This window comes from Dryobates pubescens, chromosome 19, assembly GCF_014839835.1.
Source record: "Dryobates pubescens isolate bDryPub1 chromosome 19, bDryPub1.pri, whole genome shotgun sequence".
NCBI classification, from domain to species: Eukaryota; Metazoa; Chordata; class Aves; order Piciformes; family Picidae; genus Dryobates; species Dryobates pubescens.
The window spans coordinates 14,136,124-14,158,422 of record NC_071630.1 but is presented as its reverse complement, the minus strand read 5'-3'; the positions used below and the strand labels follow the sequence as shown (position 1 = coordinate 14,158,422).

At 50.2% G+C, this 22,299-nt stretch overlaps 2 protein-coding genes across 3 annotated transcripts in view; both read right to left on the bottom strand.

Moving 5' to 3' along the window:
- The window catches only part of NFAT5 (nuclear factor of activated T cells 5), a 67,208-nt gene extending 65,072 nt beyond the window's left edge, over nt 1-2,136 (bottom strand). For both annotated transcript variants that reach the window (XM_054169875.1, XM_054169876.1), the window contains exon 1: nt 1,758-2,136. In XM_054169875.1, the coding sequence (XP_054025850.1) occupies nt 1,758-1,830 (73 nt within the window). In that variant the 5' untranslated portion in view covers nt 1,831-2,136. The remainder of the gene's footprint in view (nt 1-1,757) is intronic.
- Nucleotides 2,137-8,883: 6,747 nt separating this feature from the next.
- Nucleotides 8,884-20,655, bottom strand: LOC104303807 (cytochrome b5). Its single transcript, XM_054170049.1, has 5 exons — nt 20,428-20,655; nt 12,923-13,051; nt 12,365-12,391; nt 10,586-10,617; nt 8,884-9,787 (listed from the first exon to the last, which is right to left on the bottom strand). The coding sequence occupies exons 1-5, from the start codon at nt 20,587-20,589 to the stop codon at nt 9,697-9,699; spliced, it is 441 nt and encodes a 146-aa protein (XP_054026024.1). The 5' UTR covers nt 20,590-20,655; the 3' UTR covers nt 8,884-9,696.
- Between the last annotated feature and the right edge of the window lie 1,644 nt (nt 20,656-22,299).

The following is a 22,299-nucleotide window of genomic DNA, read 5'->3' as shown; positions in this document are numbered from 1 at the left end:
AAAAGCCACTCCTGAGCATCAAACATCTTTCTCTTGACCCTCTCCAGCACTAACACCCCACCACAGATCAAAAATACACCTTTGACTGCGCGAGAGACTTCTCCAACCTGAAAGACACACTCAGCCATTCCAGCAAACATAAAACGTTTGTGAATTCGCAGTAAGATGGGCCAATTCACAAGTTCTGCTCAATTCACCCAGAGTCCTTGAAGGGATTTCACAACTTATGTGGCACCTTTTTATTTTAAATATTTTACAAATTACTTCAACACTTCTCACCTTTCCCGTACAATAAATGAGAATTTTATCACCTGTATTTTTTAATTAGACCTGCTCTGTTTCAAAATACTCTTTCCCTTCTCCTGCTCTCTCACTGGGACTGAGTCCAATCGGAACACATCCACGCTGGGTAACAGGAGAAACTCAAACCCCTGCAGTGACATCCTTAAGAACTTTACAAACTATTGTACCCCGGCAATAACTTTGAGATCTCTAAACAAACTCAGCAGTTTGAGAGCTTTGTAGATGCGGCTTTGACTTGTAAAAGCCTTTTTATTTCTTTTGGCTTCACCACCACCACCACACAACTTGGAACTAAAGAGTAGATTCCAACTACTTCCAAAAATCCTGAAAGAAAAAATAAAATCTCTCCTGTAACAACACCAAACCCCGATTAATCACCTTCTCTTCAGGGTGATAAAAAACTTCCCATTTCTTTGGCGTACACCCTTAAAACTGCTTGTTCTGTTGTACTGTGGGCAGACATGTCAAACAAACTACTAGTAGTAAAGATCTCCAAGTCTTCAAATAAGAGAAAACGAGTTAAGAACTTGTGTTGTTCTCCCTAATAGATAAATCTCCTTATTGCCACGCACTCGTCAAGACTAAAAGTCAGGTATTACGAAGATGGGCGTTGGGATCGTTTACTCTCAACATTCCCTATGTTCTCTCCTGGTTTGGACACCCTCCCCCCGGTACTCCCCAGACCTCCACGTACGGGGTGAATGCCTGGGGATGTTCTGAACTCCTCGGGACAGTCACCAACCCTCCACTTTTCGGCCTCTTGGCGCGTTTCTAACCCAAATCCGAACGCTCACGTCCTCCCCGAGGCCGCTTCTTCCTCTCAAACCACTCCCAAGTAACTTAACGAGCAGCTCCGGGGCAGCTCTAGCCGCCGGCGTTACCCCTGCTCCGGTACTCCCCGCTCCAGGCTGAAGTGTCCGCCCCGCCGGCACTCGGCCGCATCCCGGCAGATGCGCTGCCGAACAGCAAATAAACAGGGCGGCGAACGGGGCAGCATCCCCGACCCGCTACCAGCAGAGTGGGAGGGAGGGCGGGAGGAAAGGAGCCTTGAGGCCGCGCAGACCCCCGCCGTAGAGCCGCTCCCGCTGGGGCCGCCGCCGGGCCCCGAGCGCAGGAACCTGTCGGGACACATTCTTGAGGCCGCGGCGGCCGAGCCAGGAATGTGGCCGGGGGAGACGGGCTCAGCCCCAGCAGGGCTCCGCGGGGCCCCGACGGCGGCCGAGCATCCCGCCGCGGCCCGCAGAACGGCGGCGGGGCGGAGCTGGGGGGGGAAGGGAAGGGGGGAGCGCCGGGACGGGAGAATCTCTCCGCCAGCCCCAGAAGGAGACGGAGAAGGAGATGGGGGGTGCGGGCCGAAGCACGGGCCTGGGTTAATCGCAACGGTTAACGGCGCGGGCACAGTACCCCCCCCCCACCCCCCGGGCTCCGCCTCCCCGGCCCGGTGCCACACTCACCCTTGGAGTAGAGGGACTTGGGGGACTCGAGGTCGAGGTCGGCACTGAGCAGAGAAATGAAGTCCGAGGGCATCGCAGCTCCGCGGCCCGGCAGGGGCGAGGGGAGCGGCGGGAGGAGGGGGGGGCCGGGCCGGGAGGGGGGCGCTGCTGCCTCCGCCGCCCCGGGCTGGGGAGGGGAGACACCGGCGGGCGAGAGCGAGGCGCTCCTCACGTCGGGGCCGCGAATCGGGCCGGGTCGGGCCAGACCGGGGGAGCTCTGCTCGCCGTCGGGACCGGGGCACTGCCACCCGCCGCCGCTGACAGGAACCGGCTGCTGCCAACAGAACGCGCCCGACCGCCCCCTCCGTTACCGCTCTGCGCCTGCGCCGGGTGCCGGGGAGGGGGCGCGCACAAGGAACCCCAGGGCCGCCGGCCCACGCATGCGCCCCGGCGGGCGGGGAACCGCGGCGACGGAACAGCCCACCGGGAGCGCCCGGCGCGCCTGCGCCTAGCCGCCCGCACTGCCAGCGCCGCACCGCGCCTGCGCTGCCGGGAGCCGGGGGGCGGAGGGGCAGCCGGCTGGAAGAGCCGCCGCGGCGGCTGGGGGCGCGGAAGCGTCTAGAACGGGGCGGGCGGCCCCTCATGGAGCGTGAGCATTGTCCTTTAGGGAACTCACGACGCTGAGGGGGCCCCTCGAGGGACCTATGGCGGTGAGGAGAGCCTAGCCACAGCCCCTCAAGGAGCCAATTCCCTGACAGAAGCCCGGCCACAGCCTCTCACAGAGCCTTGGCTACTGAGGGGAGCCCAGGCACGGCCCCTTAGGAAGCTTGCGGCCTTCAGGGGAGCCCGGGCACAGTCCATTAGGGAGCCTGCGATGCTGAGGGAAGAACCGTGTGTAGTTCTTCAGAGAGCCCTCTGCACCAAGAGGACCCCAGTCATAGCTTAGGGGCCAGCACTGGGTGGCCTTTGGCTCCTATGGCTGCAGGCTAGGGTGTGAGGCAAGGGACAGGTGCAGGGACCATGGCTGGGGGCTGTGAAGGAGGCCCAAAGGCCTGAGGAGAAACATTTTGCTTCTGGGTATGTCTGAGTACAGGGTGGCTTTCCCCAAATAAACTAGTTGTGTCATAGCCAGGGTGGACAAGTTCTGGACACTGCCTTCCTCAGCTGGTGTGGGAAGAGGCAAGGTCGAGCTGGCAGTAGTTGTGGGGCAGCATCCATCACACCTCTAGCCTGCTGGAGGTTGGCTGCTATGAGTGCTCTGCTATCAAAACTCACAATGCAGAGCCAGCGTTCCAAATTCCCCCTCATATTGTTCCAAATAAAGAAGTAGATATTTCTAAGCAAAATGGAAATGTGGAAAGTGTGTCAACGTGTTTTAGTTAAGCAAAACAAAGATGCCATGCACCTTAAGAAAACAAGTCCTCCATGTCAGCATAATCTGGAATACTGACAAGTTGAGGAGGTGAGGAAGTTTGAGAGGTGTAAGAAGGGGGGATAAAGGGCACATGCACAGTCAAGGTGATAAGAATCTGCTTTGGAAACAGCAAAGAGCTCAGAGTGTGAGAGGGCTTGTGTGTGAGTGAAGGGAGGTGCTGGGCAGTGCTTAAGCTGTGAAAAATGGAGGAGGAAGGAGCTGTGAACAGCTGATGCATGCCTCTGGCATGGCAGAGGGTCTGGTTTCCCTACAGGGACTCTGTCACTGAAAGGTTGGCTCTTGTCCCTCCTGCAGCTCCCAAGACAGTCTGCTCTCGGATCCCAGCAAAACTGCTCCCCAGAAACACTTGGCAGCATCCAGAAACTGCACCTCACCAGCAAGGACCAAAGGACAGAGGAGCGTTTCTCTGAAAACCATCCATCATTGTCCAGTCACTGTGGGATAGTCTCCTGCCCAGTGTCTTCACCAGCAACTCAACCACACTCCTGTGCTCACAGCACTGTTGGGTTGGTACATCAGGCGCTGGGTGCTGTTCTGCCGTGTCACCCACACCAGCAGGGCGCTGAGACGGTGCCTGTGGCGTGTGGCACACACGCAGTATCCTGGCTTCACAGCCCTGCAGAAGAATGATGGCAACTGCATGGAATGCATTCGGGTTTATTTGAAGTCAAGTATCTCTTTCATCCCAGACGTGCTGCTTTAATCCTCCAGAGCTGTGCTGGCTTCTCTCCTCTGCCTGACTTCATTGACATTTGTGGTGTTTCATGAGGACACATTGCTCAAGCCAGGAAGAACACCTGCAGATTTCAGCACTGCACAATTCCCAAATCCCAGAATGGTAGCTTGGAAGGAACTCAAGGAGATAATCTCATCCAACCCTCCTGCTAAAGTAGGATCACCCAGAACAGGTTGCCCATGATCACAATGTCCAGGTAAGTTTAGAATCTCTCCAGAAAAGGAGAGTCCAGAGCCTCTCTGGGCAGTCTGGGCTCTGGCACCCTCACAGCAAAGAAGTTTCTCTTCCTGTTCAGACAGAACCTCCTGGGTTCTAGTTTGTACCCATTGCCCCTCTTCCTGTCACTGGACACCAGTGAAAAGAGCTGGTGCCTGTGGTGGAAAAAGTGAGTAGGATCCATCTGTGGGCATTACACAAACAGTGGCAGTTGAAATAACAGGTCAAAGGAAATCTGTGCCTGTTCAGGAGTAGGAGGGATTGTGTCTGGGGGCATGTGCAGCCATCTCATTTTTTTCCAGTCACCACAGCAGAGTTAGAAGATGGGTTCCATTTGGGATTCTGCCTTTGGGAACTGCCAATCCCCAAAGCCTGGGACAGGCTCCTGGACTGGGATCTTTGTCCCTCTTTTTGACACATTTTTCCCCCTGGAGTGTGTGCTGGTGGCTGCTGCTTGGCAAATGCAGGGGGAACTTTGCCCAGCTTTGGTCAGGGATCTATCTGGATGAACTGAGAAGCAGCATTGTGTGGCTGGAGAAACAGCTGAGATGAGCTGAGATGGCAGCTCCATAAGTTTGTTATCACTTGCATGTCTGTGAATGTGGCAGTGTGTTCTGCAAGTGTCCTGACTTTGCAACTATATGTGATAAATGTAACTAGAAGATACAAAAATCCTGAAAAATTAACCACCAAACACTGAAAAGGAAACTTCCCAGTAAAAGTTAAGTCTTCTGTGTAATTAAGGAATTTTCTCCTTTCATAATGAAGTTCCTCTCCCTGCATAAGCAGTTGGGGAGCAGCAGGTGTGAGGGGGAAGGAGTCTAAACCTGGATCAGGGGATAAATTAGCAGGTTCATACGTAATATTGCCAACCCCATTTGCAATTTTGAAGCCTCTGTAGGTGTTTTATTTTCTAACTGTGTTAGAAAGACTGTCAGAAAATAATTAGGCTCTGTCAACAGTTCCCCTATTCCCCAAGTACTGCTTCCTGACTCATTAGAGCTGCTGAGGAGGGCAGGAAACTTGTTCTATAGTAATTTCTGTTAGCGGTGTCCCTGGAGAAGAGGCAACACTAAGCGTGTGACACCAGTGTTGACTTCACCCTCATGACTGAGGCGTGGAGTGGCTGGGAGCCATCAGGATTGCCACATAGTGCTTACTGCTGGCATGTGTGCCCAGGTGCCCAAGAAGGCCAACACCATCCTGGTTTGGGTCACCAGTAGTGTGGCCATCAGGACCAGGGCAGGGATGGTTCCCCTGTACTCAACACTGGTGAGGCCACACCTCAAATGCTGGGTTCAGTTTTGGGTCTTTCGCTCCAAGGACTTTGAGGTGCTGGAGCATGTCCAGAGAAGGGCAAGGAAGCTGGTGAAGGGTCTAGTGCACAAGTTTTGTGAGGAACAGGTGAAGGAACTGAAGTTATTCAGGCTGGAGAAGAGGAGGCTGAAGGGAAACTTGGCTCCCTACAACTCCCTGAAAGGAGGCTGGAGCCAGGTGGGAGTTGATCTCTTCTCCCAAGGAACAAGCAAAATAGGAAATGGCCTCAAGTTACTCCAAGGAGAGGTTTGGGTTGGACATGAGGAACAATTTCTTCCCCAGAAGGGTTGTCAGGGAACAAGATGACCAGGGTAGTTATGGAGTCCCCATCACTGGAGGGATTTAAAAGCTGTGGAGATGTGATCCTGAGTGACACGGTTTAGTGGTGGACTTGCTGGTGTTAATGGTTGGACTCAAGGAACTTAAGGGTCCTTCCCAGCGTAGATGATTCCATGATCCTATGAAAATTCCCATCATCACGAGTGAGAGGTACTGCACAGAATGAGCTGAACCAAGAAAAGCCATCCTCAAAACCAGAAAAACAAGTCAGCACTGAGCAGTGTGAATGCATCAGGTGGCTGCAGGTGCTCTTCATTACAAACAAGCTGTAGCTGCAGCCGAGGAGGAGGAGGATTGCATGATGCTTGATAGCTGTCAGTTCAGTAACCCTCCACATTGAGATCACAATGAGTTCTGTAGAAGCCCCTCAAATCCAAGTCACATTGCTTGCAGAGCAAGCAATCCCACACTGCTGCTCTCCCAACATGCTTCAAGAACAATGGTATTGCTTGGTTACAATGCCCTGCACATCATCTCTGGCACAGCCTCAGCTTTACCTCATGCCAACCTCAAGATTTTCCTCTCCTGACAGGAAGACAAACCCTGTGTCTGCCACAGCTCATCATGTTCTTAGCTTTAGTAATTCATTCTTAGCAGAATAGTTGTCGTGACCAAAACATTTCTGCTCCAGCTTCACCACATCTATACAGAGCAGGATTCAGTTTACCTCACACTGCTGAGGCACTGCTAATCCTGGTGTTCCCCACACAGACTCCAGAGGAGTGAGAGGATTGCTCCAGGAGAAAGCGAGCAGCTGCTGAGTACCACCACCAAATCATTTTCACAGAACCACAAAATGGTAAGAGGTTGGAAGGGACCTCTAGACATCATGGAGCCTAACCCCCCCTGTCAGAGCAGGTTCACCTAGAGCAGGTTGCACAGGATGGCATCCAAGCTGGCTTTGAATGACTCCAGAGATGGAGACTCCACCACCTCACTGGGCAACCTGTTCCAGTGGTCCACCACCCTCAACATAAAGAAGTTCCTCCTCGTGCTTAGATGGAACAAGTGTTGTCTGCACTGAGGTGCAGCAGAGATGGAGTGCATCAAACACAGGTGACAGGAGCTCATTGGGTTGTAAAATAGAATCCAGGCTTGATATTGGAGCTCCACAACCTGGCAACTGCCCATGCTGGGAGTCAGGCAGAGTCAACACAGGGACAGAGTATCTGCCTGGTGGAAGACACAATCATGTATTTGCTTGTTGTACACCTAATGAACATGGCAGATCCACAACCCAGCACCTTTAACTGGGCAGATGGTCACTGGATACCAGAATAGCATTTCCAGGGTCTCAGACCCAAGCACTGTCTAAACACCCCCACCATATATCCTCCTGGGGCAACAGCCATAGCTCCCTGGCAGCAGACAGCTCTGCCTGCAGTCCCTTCACTGTGCCTTCTATCAGCTCATTTCAACACATAAGAACCACTCCGAGAACTCTCACTCATCCTCCACAAACCATCAACCTAATTAACAGCTACATTCTGCTTTCTCAAGGAATTTGGGTTCATGGAGAGGCACAAGAGACCAGCATAGTTCTGTGGGCGTTCCTAAGGCAGCCATAACATGGGTTCATTAACCACGGAAGCTCATGTTTGCAGTTCTTCACCCAGCTCCTTCTCCAAAGCACCTGAGGGAAGCGAAGCACTCACACCCAGCTTTAATTTCACCCAGGGAGTTTGCTCATGGGGTGAGAGCTGAGACAGTGCTGGCATTGTGTGCAGAACTTGGGAGTTCAGTGCAAGGACAAGATTTGGAATTGTCTTTTTTAATCCTCAAGTAAGACAGGTAAACAAGCCTTGTTAGTGCCTCCTTTGTTGTCTGAAGTTTCACACCTGGGGAACCCATCACTCAGCCAGAAGAAAAGGAGAAAGGAATGAGGTAAGACAAGTTGGACCCCAGAACCTCTCTGGAAGAAGCCCCAGGCAAGGGAGATCAATGCTGGGAGAGGTGCAAGCTCATACCAGCTTCCCTCCATCATGTCCTTCAAACCAGCCCCAGCTCTGTAGGACAGATGAGAGAACAGTAAAACCAATACTCATCCTAGGCACACCAGAATCACAGCCTCACCATGGTTGGAAAATCTTCTAAGATCATCAAGCCCAACCATTATGCAACTGTACCTGGGCCACTACTACACCATATCCTTAAGCACCACATCTAAACAGCTTTTAAATACATCAAGGGATGGCAAATCAATGATTTTGAGGAGCAGTGTGAAACCAGTGCTGTTCCAAGCTTGTAATTAATGGAGAAGCAAGAAGATGATTTTGATGTGGTTTCACTACATGCATCTCAAGCACCTCAAGACCTTTGAGGGAGCTGGCACACAAGAAAGCTGTCTGGCAGAGGCTGTTTGGGTTTTCATGAGGCATTGGACAGGGCTCTGAAGAGTTCTCAGAAGCCCTGGGACAGGATGTAAGGTCTCCCCAGGACTGAAATTGAAGGAGGTGAAAAGGAAAGAACAGCACCAGCAGAAAGGCTCTGTGTGAAATGGGAGTGGACAAGCAGCCTTCCCAACAGTAAATGGCAAAGGAATGAGATCTAATGATGGCAAATGAATTTTGGCTGTGCCAAGTAACTAACTGAGTGTAGAAAGCACCAGTGTCTCACCCCCCCCAGCACAAAATCTTCCTTCTGTCTAGTCTGAACCTCCTTTTAGTTTCAAACCAACACTCCTCATCCTGTTGCTCCATGCCTTTGTAAAAAGTCCCTCTCCAGCTCTCCTGGAGCCTCCTTCAAATACTGGAAGGCTGCTCTAAGGTCTCTTCCTGAGCCCTCCTTCTCCAGAGAGCACAAGCACCCCCTCTCTCAGCCTGTCCTCACAGCAGAAGGGTTCCAGCCTTCAGATCATCTTCATGGCCTCTTCTAGGCCTGCTCTAACAGTTACATTACCTTCCTGTGCTGGGGTCTTCAGAAGTAGACAATACTCCAGGAGTGGTCTCACCAGAGCAGAGGGGGAGAATCATCTTTCTTGACCTGCCACCCAGGCTCAATCCCAACCAGGTTTCTTTTCATTCAGGAAGAAGAGACTGGATTTATTTGTTCCCCCCCGCTACCCCCAGTCTGGTGCACACACAGTAAACAACAAAGAGTTTTGTTTCCAACATGTGTATTGGATCAAGACCTCGGGGAGAAAGAACAATCTGGACTTGGAGAAGCCACACACATCAGTTCCCATTTCTGGCACTGCCGCAGCACAACAGCACCCAAACAAACCAGGGCTGGAGGTACAAATTGTTTCATGAAATGTACATTGTTTTTTTTAAAGGGACAAGTACAAATATTACAAAATGAACAGAATTGCCTTTAAAATACTTGTATTTGTCGAACCGTTAAAAACAGACACAGACAGAAAGAGGTAGCCAAGCTAACAATTTCCTGCTGCTCCAATTAGTGTTGCCTGCATGCACTGGGAAAGTTACTGCGGAACCACATCTCCGGCCATCTTTGCTGGAAAGGACTGTGGAGAACTTGCAGTTTATTTCTGCTACGTGAAGGACTGAGGCAAATCCACAGGCTCACGAGCAGCCATTTCACCCTTGTCTGGCTTAACAAAAAGGCATTGAAAGAAAAAAAGGTCGTTGGTGGTTTACTTCAGAGAGCGAGAGGGAGCGCGAGAGAGCGAGGACAGGAGCACGCACAGCAAGGGAGCCACACACGAGGGTAAGGGAACGCCAGGAAGCTGCCCTTGCCCTGCCCCCACCAGAAGAAAGCACGACAAGTTCGTGGGTCCCCAAGTTAGCACAGAGAGCGTTTGAGGTTAGCTTGGTCCCATGGATATCGACATCACTTGACAAACTCAAAGCCATAAGCGAGGCAGAAAAGGTTAAGGGAAGCAGAGCTCTGCGTGTTGCATGCACGCGCTCTCTCACACCCTCTTTCAAGGCTGTCTGAGGTCCCAGCAGGTCAGTTCAGGAGGTTCTCCCATCCAGCATGTAGTAGCGATACATTAAACCTATGACCAGAGCTCCGAAGATGGGGATTAGCCATGTTGACCAGAAACTATCAGGAGATAAAGCAACCAACCGACATAAATACACACAACACAGAACAGAAGAAAGAATTCAAGTTAATAATTCTTCCAAGATGCTCCTTGCTTATTACATGCCTGTTCTCATCTAGGGAACCCTCAGCACCTGTCTCCCATCAGCTTGTGGGCCTGGTTTGTAGGACTGGGCAACTCCAGCACTGCCCATGCTCTGCCCAGCCCCTGCCAGAGGCCCCTTCAAGCCTGGCTTGGTGGCTTACTAAATAGCAGCTGAACTGCTGAAGTTTCCAGCCTGGCACATACAGAAACCAATTTGGGGTTTTTGTTGTTGGTTTACTTTTTTTCCTTAAATAAGTCAGACTGTAATTTGTGCTGTACAAACAGCGGAGTTGACTCAGGGATGGAAACTGCTGCAGCTACCCCACAATAAATCTTCCTTGCTCAGAAACCAGAGGCCACAGGCTCACCTTCAGCAGCCTCTTCAGCAAAGAAGTTCTGCATCAGCTGTGAAAGACAAGAGCCCTGTTCTGGTTTTAAGGATTTTCAACTGAACAGGGCTGATTATGGTAGAGATCCACCAAAAAAATGCCCATGGCTATGGGGCATCACCCCACAGCCTGCAGTCACCACCCCAATAATCCCATGGCCATAGTTGTGTGACATGAACATGGCAACTTGCTTTGGACCACTGCCTTGATGAATGGTGCAGTAACATCCCCAGGGGTTTTCCTGCCCATTAGAGTTAATATGTGGTTCTACAGACAGAGTCCTCACCCCCACAATGTCTTGCTCTGATTTTAAAGATACGGTACCTTGCTTGGCCTGAGGATGTCATACTTGGCTTCTGAAGGAGGAAAGAGGGAGTTAGCAGGGAAAAAAGGAACATTCAACACATGCTGATAAGACAAGACTGAACACGTGATTACAAACAGAAAAACTAACCCTCCCCTTCCTCTCCCAAATGCCCTCTGCCACAAGTGCAGATGTTTGTGCCCTCCACATCCTCCCCATCAATCCAACACCTCCCATCCAGTCCTCAGCTTCTCACCAGAACTTGCACCCCTCTCAAAAAAAAAAAGGTCTTGGATGGGTGACAACCAGCACTGTGATCCCAATAGTCCCATGACTGTCACCCCCCTCCCCAAACCCCTGCCCAAATCCCCCTTTGCTGTTCTGATGCTGCCCACTGATGCACAACCAGTGTTTTGACATAAGCTATCTCTAATTTTCTACATTTCTTTCAACCCTACACTTCTATTTCAACCCTTTTTCCAATCAGCTAAAACGCTCATCTAGGCTTCATCAGCGCTGCAGCCTCTTCCTTGCTGGCTGTTGCTGCTCCCCAGTTTAAATCAACATCTGGCAGCCAAAAATCACCTTTCCTGCCCACCCTGAACAGAATTATCTCCATTTACAGAGAGCCTCAGTGCTCTGCCAGAATACATTCAGTGGACACTAAACACCAACACTGATCTGTGGGGAGCTCCCTCAGAGCAGCCTCACAAGAGTTTATAGGGACAACTACCCTTTTTTTTTTTTGTGGCTCCCCCCTGTTTATTTTTGCACTGCTGATTTCTACTCCCTGCTATTTTTAAGTGATATGTGGGCCTGCTTTTAAAGCAGACGTTGTTCACTGGGGAAGGACCTTGGCTGTATGGAACTTGCTGGACTTTCTCCTCAGAAAACATTTGGGGAAAAAAAAATATATATATATTTACCTCCTAACTAAGGGAACTACTCAGATTTCTACACACTTTTTAGGCTGTTTATGAAGCAGAGTTGAACCAAGCAATACATTTTGAGGTGAATATAGGCATAATCATGCAGTCCTGGGTTGTAAGGAAGCATAGGCTTCACTCAGCCTGAATGATTCCTTCTCTGACTGACTAGAGCAAGCCACTACTCTGAGGGCTGCAGTCACTCTCTCCCTGTGGACAGTTTCCTTCTTGCTTCCCACTGCTCTATGAGTGGCCCTGCCTCAGACAACACCTACTGAAAGAGCTGTTGAAGGCAGAGCTGTGCCTGGGCCAAGCTTGCCAGCCCAGCAAGAGGACCAGCCAGCTGGAGGCACATGTTTATCTCGCAGAGGGAGATTCTATTTATTACCATTTCCCTCTCCCCAGCCATTTCAAAGGCACTTTTTGCTACACTGGGTCCTGTTCTCATGCAGGAGTACCTGAGTTTTAAGCAACACCAGTGATTACTAAGGCAGAGAACAGAGAATTCTTGTTTTACAGCCAACTGTGTGGTGGCTGTGCCTGTCTCCTGTGACAACACCAACAGTTTGGTGGTCAGGACAGAGCAAGCAATGCAAAAAAAAATGCTCTGTGGCTCAAGGTGTGGAAATAACATTGCTGATGTCAGGGGAGAGAGGGCACAAAACCCACTTCCAATTTCACACCAAGATGACTACAGAGTTTTGGACGAAAACAAAGGTGCAATTTGCTTGGAAGATTTATTCATCACTGTAGTTTGTGTAAACATAAGGCCCCAAGCTCCACAGGAAAAGAGAAAGAGGAAAAAAAGATGGTGTGTGACAACTTTTACAAAGCCTTAAACTCAAATAGAAAAGTAACACACTAATAGCTTACCTTGGGATCTTTTTTTTCACGATCATGCTGTCAAGGGGGAAAAAAAAAAAAAAGAGAAGATAAGCACTGACATCAAGAGAAACCAGCAGAGCAGTATTTATGAGGGAATTGTTCTGTGCACTGCCCTCATCACAGGGGCAATTACCTGGACTCAGTTTTCAAAGAAGCCCTTCCTTCAGCACTCAAAGGCACAGTCTTTGTGGCCTGAGGGAAGCTGTGCCTACTTCTGTGATCTCTCACCCTCCTCAATTCTGGTTACAAGACAAAGGGAAGTTGTGGTACCACCAGCTAAGAAGGGAACCAACTAGATTAGCTTCCCTAAGAGCCCAGATGTAATTGTGGTGAGAAGTCTGTTCTGAATGGTGGACAGAGAAGACTGATTTCATTGTTTCCTCAACAGATGTCCTAGACAACACACACTCCCTACAACCCTTAACTACTTATTTCACAAGACAAGTCTTGATGTGTGTGTTGAGTGAGTTACACAGAAGAGATTCACCTTTTCCCCCAGTCCCATCCTGTCTTTGAAAGGGGCTGTCACAGCTAGCCAGGCCTTACCGGGTGGACCTCCCCTATGTAGTACTGCTTCAGCATTTCCCGGGCGTCTGTGGAATGCCCAACATCTTCAAAGCTCTCTGTGGCATCTCTACCAGCTTGTTCCAGCAAAACCTCTTCTCCGCCTGGATGCTGCAAAAGAAAACTTCAGGTGAGGAAAGGGCTATGTAATGGTACCAGGAGAGCTGTCAGCCTTCCTTCCAACCTCTTCATTCATTATGGATGCCTCAAACCAACATCAGCTGTAGAACCTTCCAAAGGTTCCACTGTCCGACCTCTCCTTCAGGAATTCACAGAGAATGATGAGTGCTGCACAGCCTGGAGAATACTTCATGTAATAAAAATCCTTCCAAAGAGGTGGATCTCCAACATACACAGAGGAGCATAGCTCTGTCCCCACAGCCAAGCCACCCCCTCTGTGATTCTGTAATGGACTTCAACAAGAAAATCATACCAAAAAAAATAGGACATCTTGATATAGCTTTTCATGGGCTTCACTGTATCGATCACACTCCCTGGCTTGCAGCAGAGCCTCTCACAGAATCCCCAAATCCCAGCATGGTAGGAGTTGAAAGGTACCACTGGGGACCACCTAATCCAAAACCCCTGCTAAAGCAGGGTCACCCACAGCAGGTTGCCCAGGGTAGCAGTGTCCAGCAGGTTCGGAATCTCTCCAAAGAAGGAGACTCCAGAACCTCTCTGGGCAGTCTGCTCAGAGGGCTCCAGCACCCTCACAGCAAAGATTCTCCTCGTGTTTAGGTGGAACTCCCCTGCATGACTGTCTCAAGAACTTTCCCAAGGCAACTCAGCTGCTAGTGAAGCACAAGACAACATTGCCTTCAGAAACACCAGAGGAAGAAAAGTTCTTCTTCTTCAGATGCTACAAAACTTAACAATATTTGGCTGACAGCCTTCCTCTGCACATAGCTGTGCCATGAGGAATGGAGACAGAGGAGAAACGCATCATGTTTTCCAGTGACATAAGAAACTACAACTCCAGTGTAGTCCCAACAACACTGAATGTGATCCAGAAGCACTCAACAACCAGAGGAGAGAATAAAGAACTGCCACAAAACATTATACTGTTTGACATGATCTACTGATTCCAGGGATTCGGAAGTTCCAACAACAGAACTACCAAATCCACGGGACACTCCACAGCAACACTGGCATTGCTCTTGGTGGCAGATGGTCACAGACCACACAGTGTGAACCAAAATACCCTGGTGCAGGTCTGTTTTCCTTGATGGGTTGGGTTGTCCTCTAGCACTGTCAATACCTCAATTCCAGGAACAGCCAGGCAATGGAAAGCGCTACCCACAAAGCCGGCAAGGTACAATCTCTTTACAGCAGGAGTGTGAACAAATAGTGCAGTTTATCAGCTAATCCAGTTAAGGCAATAAAGTGGTCAGGCCTCTGAGTGCACTCACAGGGACTGACCCAGTTTTCCAGAGCATCAGGCACTAAAGGCAGGAGCTGAGATGATGAGGCTTGTTCACTGCTGCCTGCAATGTCTCAAACAGCTACAGGCCTGGAACCGGAGCTGTTTAGAGTTTCAGATCAAAGGACTAACCCACCTGTTTTTCTCTGCACTGTCCTTTTCCTCCCCACAGACACAGAGCAGTTGTCATTACTCCTCTTCCTTCAGCTTGCCTGTGTTTGCTGCCAAAACTTGAACTACTCCCACTTGGCTATCACCCCTCATACCAAACATACCCAGCATGGACACAAAACCACTCCAGTTGTTTACTCCAGTGAGCTCCTGCAGCAAAGTCTGCAATCCTCATATCAGAGATCTTTCTTCTGAATAAATCCCTTTATTGTCCAGGTATGTAACAAAATCAACGTGGAGCTTTCTCAGCAGCAGAAGGGCAAAGTCTGCAGTTCCAAGACACAGCTTGGTTAGCAAGCAGTTATTAGGTTGCTTTAGCTATAAAACCAAGTGAGGCTCCAGTCTGCTCATTCCCTCCATGCCTGGCTACAGGTCTTGCTGCCGTTTCTCCCACACCAATCCCTCAGGGTCACTCAGTCTCAGAGGGAATCAGATGAAGGACCATCCTGGCAGAAAACTCACCCTACAAAGAAAGGGAAGAGATTGTCTGCTGGGGTAGCTGTGACTGAGCTCATACAGAGTTGAATGAGTGTCTCTGGTTGGACAAAGGAGACAAAGGAAACACAGGCTGAAGCAAAATTACCCTTTAGACCATTTCTACATGCCCTAGGTCACATTCTCAGACCCAGCTGGAGTGGTGGGATGCTGTATGATGTCTATGCACACTGTCCCATTTTCAGCTCTTTTATAAGCATGCTTGCAAAGGTGCACAGCAACGAGGGGGTGAAAAGCAGGCCGTTTACTTTCAGCCTTCTAGAAGAACTCCTCAGAAATGTCTCACCAGAAATCTCAGTTCAGATGGAAAAAATATCAGAGCTGAATTTTAAGAAGACAGCCCTGCTTTCCTAATCATCCACCCTAAAAGGGCAGACAGAAACCTGCAGTAACAGGGACCATACAGTGGATACTGGCTTTTAGCAGCATCCCATCTTTGCATGTACAAGAGACAAGAATGGTGAAGCCCAAGAGACAAGCAGAACAGCAAAGCTCGCTCCTCTTTACGTCTTTGGATCTGAAGCCTTTCTGTCACACAGTCCCAGAATCCCAGCATGATGGGGGTTGAAAGGGACCTCTGAGGATCATCTAGTCCAATCCCCCCTGCACAAGCATGGTCACCCACAGCAAGCCACCCATGATCACAATGTCCAGAGAGGTTTGGATTCTCTCCAGAGGAGACTCCACGACATCTCTGGACAGCCTGCTCCAGGGATCCAGAACCCTCACAGCAAAGAAGTTTCTCTTCATGGTCAGATGGAACCTCCTGGGTTCCAGTTTGTGCCCCATGCCCTTTGTCCTTTTGCTGGGCACCACTGAGAAGAGTCTGGCCCCATGCTCTTGACAACTACCATGTAGCTCTTGCTGAGCATTGAGAAGATCCCCTCAGTCTGCTCTTCTCCAAGCTAAAAAGCCCCAGGTCTCTCAACCCCTCCTATGCACTTGCTAAAACCACAAGTACAAAAGAGACTTATTTATTCATGCACATCTGTCCTTCACTGTAATCACCAGGTCAAAAAGCTTTTGGCTTCAAAACATCTTTACAGATCATATTTCTGAAAGGACCTGCTAGTCTGGACAACCACAGATGCAGCCAGACAATTCTTAACCTTGTTGTACCCCAAGAAATGTAAACCCAGACTATTTATACAGGAATTCATTGACTCTGACACAAAACTCCTCAAAGCTACAGCTCCTGCAGGAAAACTGGAAGTGTTGCAACTGGGGAAAAGGAAAAAATAAACACTTCCAGAAGACACAATGGCTGAAAAAAACACCTGTTTCTGAAGAGAAACAGACAGAAGGAAAAAAAAAAAAAAAAGAAGAGATAAAAAGAAGTAGTCCCAAGGGCCAGTCCACAGAAGTTTCCCTCAACAGAAGTAACACATCTGGAACCTTCTGGTCGCTGGAGCATTCAGCACAGACAGTAAATACAGTACACATGGACAGCAACATAATAGTCTTGAAGCACCAGTTCTGGAAGGATACAACCAACACCACTGAGCAGAGAAAGAATCTTCTCATTTGGGAGTGAAAGCACAACAGCCATCACCAGCGTAAGGCGCCCTTCCCATCCCTGGCTCAGGCAGTGCAGAAGGCAGGCCACAGCCCAGAGACTGAGGTGAGGAGAAAACCCAAGTTGCCCTCAAGCTTTACAATACTCTCAGCTATAGCAGGTGCTCCCAAAAGCTGCAACTCAGTGTGGCATTCTTCAAATTCCAGCCCGGATCCAGAGAACAGCAGAAGCTGGAAGTTGTACGACCTCTATTCACTCTAAGCTGACTATAAATGTCACTGATGCTCTGTGGTGGTGATCAAAGAACATTCATTTGCCCTTGATGACTCACTCCCCAATTAGCAACTGATATTGTCCATCCTTTGTGTCCAGCCAGCAAGGCTGTATTTATCCAGGAGGCCTCAGAAGATGCTCCATCTGTGCAGCTTCAGAGAGGATGTAAGTGAGGAAAAGGCAGCAGCAGGTCAGAACCGTAGGTGGGCAGTGAAGACTTCCAAGAGACAACCCAGAGCCTCGAGTCACCTTTTCATAACCTCCCAGTGCCCATCTGCACACATCTGTCTGTAACTGCTGCTGCAGACCTGCTGTAAACTGCAAACCAGCTCAGAAGCAATATTAAGCTCTACACCTAATTAGGGTAAGACACAATATTTATCAGGATGAGCAGGGATGCAGAAAGTTTCACCCCTAGCCCCCCCATATCAGAGAGAAATAAGCTGGGAAAGGGAAGAGTGTTACTGGGCAATAGCAAAGCCAGAACACAGGGACAAGCAAGCACCTGGACAAGGGGGCTGTGTGAGCCACAAGCCCTTCAGACCTCATTTTAAGACATGGAACAGGCTTCCCCAACAACATCTCTGCAAAGCTGGAGCGAGTCAGCATGAGCAAAACCATTCTCCTCTGACAATCTTCCTTCTCCTCTCCCACAGAGTTCTGGTTTCAGATCCACCACACTATGAAGGAATTAAATGCAGACAAAGAGGGGTATTACTTGATACTGTTTACATACTGCTGGAGCAGTAGGGAGATAAAAATCTAAACATTGCCTCTTTGGTGTAAGCACCCATCTGATAATTCCCTTCTTTTCACTTTCACCTCAATGATAATGCTCTTAACCACCAGCTCCTCTAAGCACAGACTCTACCTACCTTAGCTATGTACTTGCCTGTAAAGAGCAAATCTTCTGTTAGAACCACATAGAATCATAGAATCCTGTAATGTTTTGAGTGAGAAGGGACCTTTGAAGCTTATCTAATCCAATCCCCTGCAGTCAGCAGGAACATCTGCAAATAGAGTATGTTCCTTAGAGCCCCAGACAACCTGACCTGTTATGGTTTCAGGCATCAGGCATCTCCCACCTCCCTGGGCAACCTAAGCCAGTGTCTTGCCACCCTTAGTGCTAAAAGCTCTTTCCTTCTATCCAGTCTAAATCTTCCTCTTTTAGTTTAAGACATCACCCTTTGTTCTGTCACAACAGATCCTGCTCAAGTCTGTCCCCCTTGAATATTGAAAGGCCAGGCCTTCCAGGAACCTTCTCTTTTCCAGGCTGTACAACCCCAACTCTCTCAGCCTGTCCTCACAGCAAAGCAGTTCTAGCCCTCATGTAATTTTCATGGCTTCCTCTGGACCTGCTCCAACAAATGACAGATTTCACCCAGTGCCCAAACATTTGAAGGGGTGTACATGTAGAAGGAAGGAGTCAGCTGCTCAGAAAATCCTCTGAAAAGCTTCTGGATTTGTGAACTGACCTTGGAACAGAAGCCTGAGTACCTTAATTCTCCTTATAGCTCCATATAAGAGCTTCCTGAATTGGAGTCATACTCAGTATGATTGTCTTCTCCTTAACACCCCAGCAACTGAGCTCTCTAAGGCACAGTTTGCATCTTGATTTAGATGCACCCCACTGGAGCTGCAGACTCTCCCATAAAACAAAACAGCTGCGCATCAACTGATAACTCTTCATGCCACTGCTGATCCACACTGCCAGACTTCCATGCTTCTGCCAGGCACCACACACTTCTCCTTCCAGTGTACTGGGTGCCTGGAGTCTCCCCCAAGTATCAAAGTCTGCACAGCAGGCAGCTTTTCAGATCCTGCACCCAACACAGAGGAATCTGTGAACAGTGCTGGTACACCACAGACACTGGTGAGCAAGGGAGTGAGCAGCTGGGATCCATTCAAGGTCCCAGGAAAGCAAGATTTTCCACAGAAGAGCTCTACACACTGCAGCACTGGTACAGCACAGGCTGGCTCTGTAGGAAAAGACACTTCCTAATTTTTTCACTGACATACCTTAGAGGCTCTCTTAAAATAACTGTTGGGGGAAGACTCAAAGCACAGCTCTTCATTCTGAATGAGTGTTGTAATGCCAGATCCAATGAACAGAACAGATTGTGTTCAACATGACAAAAAAGTACCAAAAGCTATGCAGAAATCCACCATCTTCAGCTGTCAGGCCACTGCAAAAAAGCTGCCAGGTTGCTACTCCCTCCTGCCTCTGATAAGCCTCTACACCTTGCCAAGGGAGCTTTGTCAGTAGATGTTATGACTACAGAGCAGACATGCTTTCATCATACATGCCTGGAGGAAAATGAGAGTTTAATTTAGATGAGCAAAACCAACAAGCAGCAACAGGCACACCTTCAGTGAACTGCTCTCCTGGTGCAGCCGATTCAGAATTGCTTTCATACACTACCCTGTAGATGCTACAAAAGGGTTTGGTGTTACTTTAAGCTGGGATAAAAGCCCTCTGAAATTCTGTTACTGTATCTTCCCACTCTATTTTCAGCTCCAAACACTAACGATAATGCTCTCAAGCTTCTCAAAAATGGAAGTCAGAAGCACCATGAAGCAGTTTTTGTCCCCACATCCAAGAAAACTGGAGATTATGCAGCAGAGATTGTGTCATTTCCAGATCACTCCTGCACAGTCCCTTCCAGGAAGGCAGTAGTGCAGCAGCTGCTTATCTACTGAATCACAATCACTTTCTCAGTTAAGTTCTGGGCTGCCACAGAATCCCAGCATAGTGGGTGGGAAGGGATCGCTGGAGATCATATAGTTCAAACCCCTGCTTAAGCAGGGTCACCCAGGATCACAATATGCAGGTGGGTATGGAGTCAGAGACTCTACAACCTCTCTGGGCAGCCTGTTCCAGGACTCTGGCACCCTCACAGCAAAGAAACGGCTTCCTCCTGCTCAGATGGAACTTCCTGCGCTCCTGCTTGTGCCTGTTGCCCTTTGTCCTGTCACGGGGCACCACTGAGAAGTGATGTCTCTGGAAAAGTAAAATTTAAACTACTGATCTAGCCAGGTATTTTACCCTACATGACCAGAAGTGAAGTTACATGGCGTAAGAAAAGCTGCACCTCCCACGTAAGACATGCCTCAGCAGACTTCCTAAGAAAACAGCAGAAGCACAACCCTTGCTCTCGGCTGGCTCTTGCCAACACGACCTGCCATCACGTTTTTTGCGGGGTCTCTGCATACGGTCAGGAGCTGTCATAAGCACAGGAAATCTCACAGGCCAGGGGGTCTCCTGGGGCTTCCCTCAACGCTCGGGGACCCTCCTTCGGGCAAGGCTAGGTCGCTAAGTTCCCACAGCTTGGGGGCAGAAAGCTGTCTGAGAAGCACAAGAGCCCCCCGCTGGGGCCTTCTCAACCCCGCTTCCCCTTGCAGCCTCCCCTAGCCCTGAGCTCTCTGCACCCCACGGCACCTCTCCCGCCTTCCCTCACATCTCCTCCGCACCTCCAGGCCCTCCCCTTCTCTCTCCACTCCAAACACCCTCCCCCAGGCTCTCCCCCGCTCCCCTCAGCCCCCCCGGGATCCGTCCTCCCCCATGCCGGCCCCAGAGGGGACGGGCCGGGCCCCCGCCCCGCCCGACCTCACCTCCTCCAGGAAGCGGGTGACATCGTAGACGCGCCCGTGGATAACCAGCCAGGCCTCACGGCTAGAATTCCGTTTCCCCACCTCCTCCAGCGTGAAAACGGGACCGGCCGCCTCCTCCGCCGTCGCGGAGCCCCCGGCCTCCTTGCGCTCCCCGGGCTCCATGCTGGCCGCCAGCAACTTCGCGCAATGACACGCTTGACCCACAACAGCCACCGTACCGATAGCGAACGCACGCCCTCTCTGTTAACTGCCCGCGGCGGCTCCCGACCCAGTCCCGCAGCCAATGAGGAGAGGGAAGCGCCAGTGGTGAGGCGACTGCTGGCGCCGACGGCAGCCAATGGGAGGGCGCGCCGCAGGGGCGTTGGCCAATAGGGAGCAGCCAGAGCGACAGGGCGGGAAGGTGTTGATATAGTCCTCGCCTCGCCGGCGCCTCTCTGGGACCCTTTTGGAACCCCTCTGCCCTGAATCTGGCTCCTTCTGAATCCATCTGCCCTCAGGAATCGGCTGCGCGCAGCCAGAGTGACGGACACCCCACTGTGACCGCCGGAGAGCGAAGTGCTCATCAACGGCCTCCCCGCGGTAGTGCCCAGTACCCGTCTCGAGCCTCTGGTAACTCTCCCCTTCCGACTTGTTGGGCGAATAAAAGGAAACCGGCATCTCTTGGGAAGCGCCTGTTCCCGTAAGGGACTATCCGAGGTCTGGGCTGCAGCACCTCTCCTAGAGTCTAGTTGCAACAGGCCATCTCGGGGTTACCTCCATGGGTGTGGGGACAGAACCCACAGGTAGCAGCTGTTTCATCAGGAGAGCACATGGGATGCATGCTGGCAAGAACTGTGGGCCAGAACCGCTCTGTGTTGAGAACAGGGTGAGGGAGTTGGTATTGCTCACCTTGGAGAAGAGAAGGCTCCGGGGAGACCTTTTGGCCTTTCGGTACTTACAGGGGTTGATAAGAAAGATCTGGGACAGATTTTTTTGCCAGGGTCAGTTGCGATAGGACAAGGGGTGATGGTTTAAACTAATAAGGGAGATTCAGACTGGATAGAAGAAAGACTTTTTTTATATTCTGAGGATGGAGAGACACTGGCCCAGGTTGCCCAGAGTGGTGGTAAAGGCCTCATCCCTGAAACCATTCTAGGTCACATTGTTTTGGGGATCAGAGCAACATGATGTAGTTGAAGATGTCCCTGCTGAATGCAGCATAACTGGACTAGGTGACCTTGAAAGGTACCTTCCAACACAAACCATTCTATGAAGAATCATTTGTTAGAGTCCCATTGGCTGAGTTATAGGACTCCTTTGAAGGGTTTTCCATTCCACTGCCAATGGAAACAGCTTTTTCACTGCTGCTTTTGGTGTAAAATAGCCAGTCATCTCACAGATCTTTAAACTGAGCTTCTCTCACTTGATCTTTACTGTGAGAGTGCTGGAGCCCTGGAGCAGGCAGCCCAGAGAGCCAGAGAGGTTGTGAAGTCTCCACCTCTGGAGAGATTCCAACCCCCTCCTGTCATTGTGATCCTGGGCAACCTGCTGTAGGTGACCCTGCTTTGGCAGGGCAGTTGGACTAGATGATCCTCTGAGGTCCTTTCCAACCTCCACCATGCTGGGATTCAGTGACCCTGTGGAAGTGCAGCACATCTCCAAGAGCTGTATTTGTGTCAGTTTCTCAAGCTGAATGTTCACTTGCAGACCTGCTGTCAGACACTTGCTTAGTTCTCTCTTTGAACAGGCTTAGGGACAGACTGGAAGCTCAGGGACTTGAGTACCTTGTAAACCTGGTGCTTTTAATTTCTGAACTCACATTTGTAGCTGTGGAATTTATTTCCTTGCACTTTCAGTGCAGGTAGAATGCTGGACACTGGACTGTTTGTTTTA

Excerpts from the sequence above, each read along its gene's own strand:
- LOC104303807 (XM_054170049.1), bottom strand. The coding sequence starts at position 20,589 with ATGGAGCCCGGGGAGCGCAAGGAGGCCGGGGGCTCCGCGACGGCGGAG. Across the intron at positions 12,392-12,922 it reads ACATAGGGGAGGTCCACCCG|CATGATCGTGAAAAAAAAGA; the intron begins GTAAGGCCTGGC and ends CCCCCTTGACAG. Across the intron at positions 10,618-12,364 it reads GTGAAAAAAAAGATCCCAAG|AAGCCAAGTATGACATCCTC; the intron begins GTAAGCTATTAG and ends TTCCTCCTTCAG.